The sequence below is a fragment of the Diaphorina citri genome, unplaced genomic scaffold (genome assembly GCF_000475195.1).
Source record: "Diaphorina citri unplaced genomic scaffold, Diaci psyllid genome assembly version 1.1 scaffold184, whole genome shotgun sequence".
NCBI classification, from domain to species: Eukaryota; Metazoa; Arthropoda; class Insecta; order Hemiptera; family Psyllidae; genus Diaphorina; species Diaphorina citri.
In genome coordinates, this window is record NW_007377621.1 from 175240 (window position 1) to 183534 (window position 8295).

Below are 8295 nucleotides of genomic sequence, written 5' to 3' on the forward strand. Positions count from 1 at the left end.
ATCCACCAGTAAAGACTGCAACTGTACGTCTGGAGTAGGGATAAACTGAGAACAATGGCGGCAAACCCGTGGCAGCCAATATCTAGGAAGATGTTAAAGTTAAGGATCAAGAGGTACTTAATACATAACTTAATGATACCCAAAGAGGTACAAGTCATCTTCTTCTTTTTCTTCACCTTTTCCCGTGTACAGACAGGGTTGGCGTTTTTCGTCAGCCTTTCAATCAGCCCTAACTTGGGTCACAAGCAAACTGATCTCCATCGAAGATATGACAGTTACTATGCGTCAGCTCAGCAAGTTTGTCGCCACCTCTATCGGCGGATTCCTGGTCTACCATCTGATTGTCATCCAGCTCATACAAGCAAACTGATCTCCATCGAAGACATGACAGTTACTATGCGTCAGCTCAGCAAGTTTGTCGCCACCTCTATCGGCGGATTCCTGGTCTACCATCTGATTGTCATCCAGCTCATCTACTTTCTGTTCACGAGGAAGAACCCGTACAAATATTATGTCAACTTTTTCCCCGCCATCCTTACCGCTTTTGCTACTTCGAGCAAGTAAGTTCTCGGTTTGTTCATAGACGGTATACGTGTTATGTTATAATCGTCTCTTAAGACACACGTTTTCCTCCAATCATCCTATAAACTGGCTGAATAAACCAGGTAAGGGTGAGAGTGACTTCCCAACAATTTCTAAACGTGACTCACCAGACTAAGAAGTTCACTGTGGGAAAGTATGACTTTGTGACTAATGATTATCATCTTGGAAAGCAATTGTTGGCTTTAGCGGAAACATTTAAAAAATCTGAAGAAGAGAAAATAAGTATGATCCGTCAGCAGTTACCTATTTTATACCGGGTTGTGCTTCGAACTCTTGGCAGGCTTCCCGGCATGTTTGATCTAACCCAGGGATCTCCAACCTGTCGCGTCGATCGCGAGCTACCGAGACATTTTCTGGTAGCTCGCAGACAGTCGCACAAGTAAAGAGCAACTCTTAGGGGAACCAAAAATTTACGTCGTTAAAATGTTGAATCCCAGACTAAAAGGTAGCTTGCCAAGGGTCTCCTGGTCATCTGAGTAGCTCGCGACCCGAAAAAGGTTTGTCAACCCTGATCTAACCTCATGTGTCTCTTTCAGGATGACACCAATCGGCGTGTGCAGTGTTATTACAAGCAAAGAACCTAACTTTAGGTGCCAGCCTAGTTAGCGTGGAAGCATAGCGTGCATTATAAATTAAATAAGGAATAAATCCTTTTGATGACGGTACGGAATTTGGCAACTTACAATTTTATTTACCCTTCCCGGACAGAATTCGGCAAAGGAAATCGATTTTGGGACGGAATTTAGTATCGTCCTTGTCGGGCGACGGGACGGACACTCATTCATCAGTCAAACCAACTGAACGTTGCATTGCTTCGATCCTTCGATGCGATGTTTCGTTGTAAACTAGGTAGTGTTGATAATTTGCATAAAAAAAAGTTACTTGTATCTACGAGTAGGTACTACCTATGACCTATGCCTTTCCTTATAGGTAGGTACTTAATCATTACCTATCCTATCTACATATAGGTACTGATTAGTGATTATGATTACCTTCTCATTTGATCAATAAGATCACCCTCCTCTTGATCATGACGAAGACATTTTCTGCTCGATTCTTCCTGTGGACAGAAAGAAAAACAGACCTGAATAAATAGCACAATAAAATGAAAGTAGATCCCCTAATAAATACACCTACATAGATAGGTAGCCAGCAGTGATGGCAAGTTGAATGCACCAGTTGAACCAGTTCCAAATAGATCACCGAAGTTGAGCAACGTTGCGCGGTTAGGAATGTAAGGATGGATGACCATCTGGTCAGTCGAGTGCTGCCTCACTCAGACTGGGTGAGGTTCGTGAGCAGGTGGATAGCTTGTTTAATGTTTAAGGGAGAGTAAACCTCCGTCATGTTAGCCTGGAGGGTAGCACGCCTGCTTTGTAAGCTTTCGATTCCCGCCCTGGGTGAACTTTATACTAAACAGATAGGTACCTACTTAAATTTGTTCTCGGAACGGTTTCGGGTTCGGGACGATATGACCTCCCTTGAGTTCCTTCTATCAAACTCCTTGGACCAGCTTAGTTGGTAGTGCGTCTGCCTTGTAAGCGCTAGGCCGCGGGTTCGATTCCCGCCCGGGGCGGATTTTATCCTGATGGGATAATGTTTGTTCTCGGAACGGCTGGCTTTCTCCTATCCTGTCTTCCTTCTCTCTTGGATTTCAGGACGATAAGACCTTGGCAGTTACAGTTCCTTCTATCAAACCTCAAAAAAAAAAAAAAAAAAAAAAAACCTATAATTTTTTTTTAATAAAATTAATTTTGTTTTGGGGGAAAAAACCCCAAAAGGTTTACGTGCGTCTGCCTTGTAAGCGCTAGGCCGCGGGTTCGATTCCCGCCCGGGGCGGATTTTATCCTGATGGGATAATGTTTGTTCTCGGAACGGCTGGCTTTCTCCTATCCTGTCTTCCTTCTCTCTTCGATTTCGGGACGATAAGACCATAGCAGTTACAGTTCCCTCTGTCAAACCTCTTAAAAAAAAAAAAACTCCTTGGGGGAAAAAAGTTATTCAGGGACGTGAAATTCCTATCAAACTAGGTACCTATTTATTACTTACCAAGGACCAAAAAATGATGATCAAGATCGTCATGTGGCCAATGAGGGACAGAAATCTGGCCGGTATCAGACTGTTGGAGTAAGCCGACATTCCGGTGAGTAAGGTTTTGAAATTTCAAACACATAAAACACTTTTTTACACTGACCTAATATTTAATTAAATTATTTCTCGGTATTTTTCATAGTATTTTTACCTACGTCCAAATCAAGTAGGTAGGTCCCTATGTTTTGAGAACAGAATTATTTTATTTTAGATAGGTTTATAAATGGGTAGGTGGCAAAATACCTAGGTACTCTCTTGAATTAGTCCGTAGGAAAACTGCCCTTAGCGCGGTAAGCAGACAGGTAGGTACTAGGTACCCCTCGAACTAATCAGAGAAAGGTTTTTTTCCAACCCCATGCCTCCCTATTCTTAATTTCCTGTGGTAAGTTTTCCTTTGTGTTCCAGCACGAAAACATCTAACTTGTATTTTCGTTGTAACCATAGAAACAATACAAAACATTAGATAGCTAGTAAACGTAGGTAGACAGGTACCTACCTATTATAATATGTAGGTAGGTACCTACCTACTAACATTAGAACTTTGATTAGGAATTACAGAACTATCGTAAAACGTAAAATGGGAGATTAATATACCTACTTTAGTTGAAATCGAGGTCCTCTATTGAACCATCAGCGGAGGTGAATGCGCATAAATAGCAAGATCGTGTGAACGCGGGCATGAATCCTCGAAGTTTTTAACCGCGAATTTTCAAATAGGGTTCGTTCTTCGTTTCGCAATTTCGCATTCCTGCTTCCTGCTTCCTGCTGGCCGGTTGGACTGGACTGACTGTTGATTTGTTGAAGTTTTTCGGGCAAATAGGTATTATTTTAAAAGCTGTGAAAGTCCTGTTCTAGAGTTCTAAAGCTATTTATGAGCGCTTTACAACGTCTTTTCGTCCTGGATTAGCATGAGTAAGTTCTGATTCTCCATAACGAAGATAAAGCATGATGGGCAAAGTTGTATGTTCTGTGTTCTTTCTATGCACTGCTGTGTTTCTCTCGGTGTCTTGTAGATCTCAAGTAACCATCACTAGGGAGCTGAGAAATGATGGTTACCATCGTAACCTCGTCAGTAACATTGACATCTACAGTACCAGTGAGACTTACCCTTGCTCCCTCCTACTCGTAGAATACCTCCCAAGCAATGTGTATGTAGATTCCGATCAGCTCATTAGACTGGCAGCTAAGACAGGCTTGGTATCTTTCCTCAATACGTCTGTCAATATTGAAGCCATAGCTAATTCTGAGAAAGCAACCCCATTCAAGGCATTTTTATACCCACTAGAACAAGATGGACCTAAAATTACCCGTAGTGTAGAACTTCCAATTCATTTACGTTATCAAGCTGCTTCCAGTGGTGGTGGTTATAAAAATGTAAACATAGGACAGCCCTCACCCGTAGTGTAGAACTTCCAATTCATTTACGTTATCAAGCTGCTTCCAGTGGTGGTGGTTATAAAAATGTAAACATAGGACAGCCCTCACTGTTTTCAAGATGTGCCCAGGATAACTCTGACCCTACAGCCAAGAAGTTTGACTTGCCATGTTCTGCTAATGATAGATCTTTGTGTAAATGGACCAAGTTGGATGCTGCTATCTCCCCAGCCACTCTAACAGCTTCTGTTCCTGTTGGTAATACTGACTTGGGTCTTTATGTCAGTATTGTATCATACATTTTGTTATATGGTGCTACTTTTTTAATTACTAAAACTATTTATTATAAGAAGTATTAAGTAGATATTATAAGATATGTTTGAATTCTATGAATTCAAAAGAATATGTTTAGTTAATACAGTAAATTTAAGATAGAAACAGCAATAACATTTTAAAGACTCAATTTTAGTTAAGTAAATTTTATGTAGGTACAATTGAAGCCATAGGTACTTCAAATAATTTCATTTTAAAAGTAGATTTTTCCTTCCTTTAACCCTCTGTCGGGCACAATTCATCTGTGAGATGAAGTAATTACATTTTTTACTGATGTGCATGCTGCTGATGTGCATATTGATTGTGACTTTGTGAGATCTTCAATTGCAATTGTGACTTTGTAACATCTTCAATTGCAATAGGCTCAAATATTATTTTTTTATACTTAAGTATAAAGAAAAAGAATCTCTTGCCTTGATACAATTTAGAGAAGATTACTGAAAGCATCTAGTGTTGTTATTGTATTGTTCAAATTTCATTTTCATCTCATAATTTTTTTTACCTTTCTGTTACCTCAATTTGTGCCTAATTTACATTATTTTCATTTACTTTAAACTAACTTTTTGTTCTTTTGTGAGTTAATAAAATACATCCACAATACATGTTCATTTATCATTTTACAGATTTCCTCTTAATTTTTTTATTTACTTTCCCTACTCCAAAATATTTTGCCGTGTAGATAATAGGGTACTTTGATATCCATCAGGAGTAAAAACCAATTTTCCTTTTCTGTTTAGGTCTCACCAAATTGAAAGGAAAAGAAATAATTTTTTTTTTTTTACCTTTCTGTTACCTCAATTTGTGCCTAATTTACATTATTTTCATTTACTTAAAATTAACTTTTTGTTCTTTTGTGAGTTAATAAAATACATCCACAATACATGTTCATTTATCATTTTACAGATTTCCTCTTAATTTATTTACTTTCCCTACTCCAAAATATTTTGCTGTGTAGGTAATAGGGTACTTTGATATCCATCAGGAGTAAAAACCAATTTTCCTTTTCTGTTTAGGTCTCACCAAATTGAAAGGAAAAGAAATAATTGACTTGTACAGAAAGCTGCTGAAGTATGGAAAAACCTTACAACTCACTGACCACGATTATTATTTAAGAAGAATTAAGACTGAATTTAGAGCAGAAGTAAAAAGTCCAGAACAACTGGAATTTCGATATAAAGTAAGTTCTGTAGTAAAAGAGCTAGTAGGTATCTTATTTTACTTCTAGATTCAGATCTTGACGAATAGCTTGGATTTTGGGAAAAATAAATAACTACCTACCTCCCTAAGTAACTGTACCACAGTGTTGTGCTATTTGTTAGTAAAAATGTCTGGGTATGTAGAGGAAGATACACCATGGAGTTACCTTTAATGGTGGAAAGTCTCTGTAAGAGCAGTATGGGTTTGAAATTTTCTGTACCTATTTGACCTTTCCTCAGTCCACTAGAGTCCACAGACCTCTCTAGTAATACCTCTTACCTCTTCTTTCTCTATTCCAGAGAGGTTTGGAATTGTTGCAAACAAAACGACTGGTTTAAGAATAAATGTCAATATTCCGTCGACACCTTTCTCTCGCGTCTTCCCTATTTCGCAAATACGACCTCGACTATTCCAAAGTACCCAAAATAGATGAGAAAGACATCCAGGAGAGATTCGTCAGAGGTAGTGGACCTGGAGGTCAGGCTGTAGCCAAAACGAATAACTGTGTTGTGCTCACTCACATACCTACAGGTAAGTGGACTTCAGTATAGATTTTCAGAGGAGGTTAATGAAAATCGTATTACTTGCTGAAAGCAAAGGACTTGTCCGCTGCAGGTAGTTGACCAAGGTATAACAAAATTTCCAATTTAATGTAGGTAGGTATTATTGAAATATTTATCTGTTCGAATAGATAGATTTTATTAGCCAAAAAACCGTTTTCTAGCAGAATTGTGACTAGTTCGAGTCTTTGGCAATCGGATTTAATTTTCGAAATTACAAATACCTACATATTTAATGTGAACTTTTACCGAACAAAATGTTAGTTAAAGTTTCCCCGGTTGTTCAGTCGAATGATTCATAGGTTTCAAGAGAAACCCCCAAAGATTTGGCGCTCGAAATAACTCTCAAATTCTAATGATTTCAAAACTCACCAATGTTTTGGTCTGGGCACATAGTCTCCTTCTTTGTATTTCTGCCTCAATTCTTCAGTTATTTTCGACATTTGATCTCGACTTTCACAAGGTCTACTCTGATCAGATGCAATGGCTCCGATTTTGCTCGCGTAAGGTCTGGACTGGAAGTAATCATCCGATTCTTTGTCTGATGTCTTCTCCACATGACCTTCGATTCGTACCTGTAAATAACAACGAAGTATTCAGTACAAATTGTAGCCAGTAATATAGAGCAGGGGTCATTACACAGAAAACAATGAGAAAACTTACTCATAGCTATATAAATTACATACTTGAATCCACTGGCTGGACGTAGGTCATTACACAGAAAACAATGAGAAAACTTACTCATAGCTATATAAATTACATACTTGAATCCACTGGACGTAGATAAATAACTGGAGGATACATAACTTAATGATACCCAAAGAGGTACAAGTAGGTAGTCATCTTCTTCTTTTTCTTCACCTTTTCCCGTGTACAGACAGGGTTGGCGTTTTTCGTCAGCCTTTCAATCAGCCCTAACTTGGGTCTGGAGTCACAACAAAGTTATAGAATTAAAAGTGTTCCCCGTAATTTCAATATAAAAAAGTCAGAGGAGGTTTTGGGTTACTTCTGCTTAGAGGAACTACCTACATATCTATAGATACCTACCTACGTATCTATTGAAAATAATTAGTGCAACAAAAGAATCTTAGGAGCCGCCCTACAGTAAGGGCAAAAATAAAGTCCCCTACCCCTAAATACAGCCCTGACCGGACACAATTACGAATCGACATCACCTGCTCTTTCCCAGGTATCGTGATCAAATGCCATCAGTCCCGATCGTTGAGTGAGAACAGGAAAACTGCGCGCGAACTTCTGGTGGCTCAGTGGGATGTTCAAGTCAACGGAGAAGACTCTCTGAACGCTCAAATCAGGCGCATTGATGAGAAGCGCAGAGCAACGCAAGAACAAAAGAAGAGGAAACTTGATGCGTTGAAGAAAGCGTGGAAAGAGCGGGAGGGTATTGAGTAGTTGAAGTTGAACGTAGAAATTGACTTAGACTTAAGCTGTGTCCACACATAGTCGACCCCGTCGATACCGACCGTCGCGTCGACAACAAGGTGAATCTATGTTGAGGCAGTGTACGGTTTCAGTCGACGTCGATCGACAGCGTCGGCTATGTGTGGACACAGCTCTCTACACGCACTCAAGCTGTGTCCACACATAGTCGACCCCGTCGATACCGACCGTCGCGTCGACGACAAGGTGAATCTATGTTGAGGCAGTGTACGGTTTCAGTCGACGTCGATCGACAGCGTCGGCTATGTGTGGACACAGCTCTCTACACGGTGGAGAAAAATTACCGCTGGTTGGTCGATACTGTCAGTCAATACTGAGTAGTGAGAGTGATTAGAGATAATATCACATTGTTATCTTAAAAAATATACACAATAGAGAATAGAACTTTCAGAAAATGTACGAACAACGAACTTCGTTTTGTTTTTCCTTGTTAAACATGTGGACCTAATAAAAAGATAGACGTAATACCTAATGATTCAATAACCCAACTTCAGGAGATACTTACTGATCGCTTTAATGGCTCCCAATAAAATGCCAAAGATGCTTGTGGATTTTCAGCCTGAAATAAAACAAAAGGAGATTATTTATTAAAAAGAATAGAAGTGAGGAAACGTGCTATATATTTTGAGTGATTTATTTTTCCAAGCTGAATATGATAAAAATCATAGTATACTTATTA

General features: G+C 39.2%; 3 protein-coding genes and 1 long non-coding RNA gene across 8 annotated transcripts in view; 2 read left to right on the plus strand and 2 right to left on the minus strand.

The window, feature by feature from the left end:
• LOC113465938 (transmembrane protein 107-like) overlaps positions 1–2916 on the minus strand; it is an 8568-nt gene extending 5652 nt beyond the window's left edge. For both annotated transcript variants that reach the window (XM_026820911.1, XM_026820910.1), the window contains exons 1-2: positions 2653–2916; positions 1596–1663 (exon numbers count right to left, since the gene is read on the minus strand). In XM_026820911.1, the coding sequence (XP_026676712.1) occupies positions 1596–1663; positions 2653–2742 (158 nt within the window). In that variant the 5' untranslated portion in view covers positions 2743–2916. The remainder of the gene's footprint in view (positions 1–1595; positions 1664–2652) is intronic.
• Positions 1–7684, plus strand: part of LOC103505602 (probable peptide chain release factor C12orf65, mitochondrial) — an 11321-nt gene extending 3637 nt beyond the window's left edge. Inside the window, exons 1-4 of one of the 3 annotated variants that reach the window (XM_026820912.1) lie at positions 3416–3514; positions 5415–5578; positions 5898–6129; positions 7348–7684. In XM_026820912.1, the coding sequence (XP_026676713.1) occupies positions 5943–6129; positions 7348–7568 (408 nt within the window). In that variant the 5' untranslated portion in view covers positions 3416–3514; positions 5415–5578; positions 5898–5942 and the 3' untranslated portion in view covers positions 7569–7684. Of the gene's footprint in view, positions 1–3415; positions 3607–5414; positions 5579–5897; positions 6130–7347 lie in introns of those variants that run through there. The other 2 variants (XM_008469949.3, XM_026820913.1) reach the window with 2 other exon arrangements.
• Positions 3604–4927, plus strand: LOC108251944 (phosphatidylinositol-glycan biosynthesis class X protein). Of its 2 annotated transcripts, none has more exons than XM_017442502.2 (2): positions 3604–4074; positions 4164–4927. In XM_017442502.2, exons 1-2 carry the CDS (start codon positions 3640–3642, stop codon positions 4425–4427), a joined length of 699 nt encoding a protein of 232 aa, XP_017297991.1. In that variant the 5' UTR covers positions 3604–3639; the 3' UTR covers positions 4428–4927. The 2 variants fall into 2 exon arrangements, with proteins under 2 accessions (XP_017297991.1, XP_026676707.1); XM_026820906.1 differs by having other exon boundaries at positions 3604–4001; positions 4091–4927.
• LOC113465940 lies at positions 6621–8257 on the minus strand. Its single transcript, XR_003390508.1, has 2 exons — positions 8122–8257; positions 6621–6733 (listed from the first exon to the last, which is right to left on the minus strand). It is a non-coding gene; the product is annotated as an uncharacterized LOC113465940 (long non-coding RNA).
• Between the last annotated feature and the right edge of the window lie 38 nt (positions 8258–8295).

Bases quoted from the DNA above. Each gene is read 5' to 3' on its own strand.
- LOC108251944 (XM_017442502.2), top strand. From the start codon at position 3,640: ATGATGGGCAAAGTTGTATGTTCTGTGTTCTTTCTATGCACTGCTGTG. The intron at 4,075-4,163 runs ATAGGACAGCCC...AAAAATGTAAAC, and splicing joins GTGGTTATAAAAATGTAAAC to ATAGGACAGCCCTCACTGTT.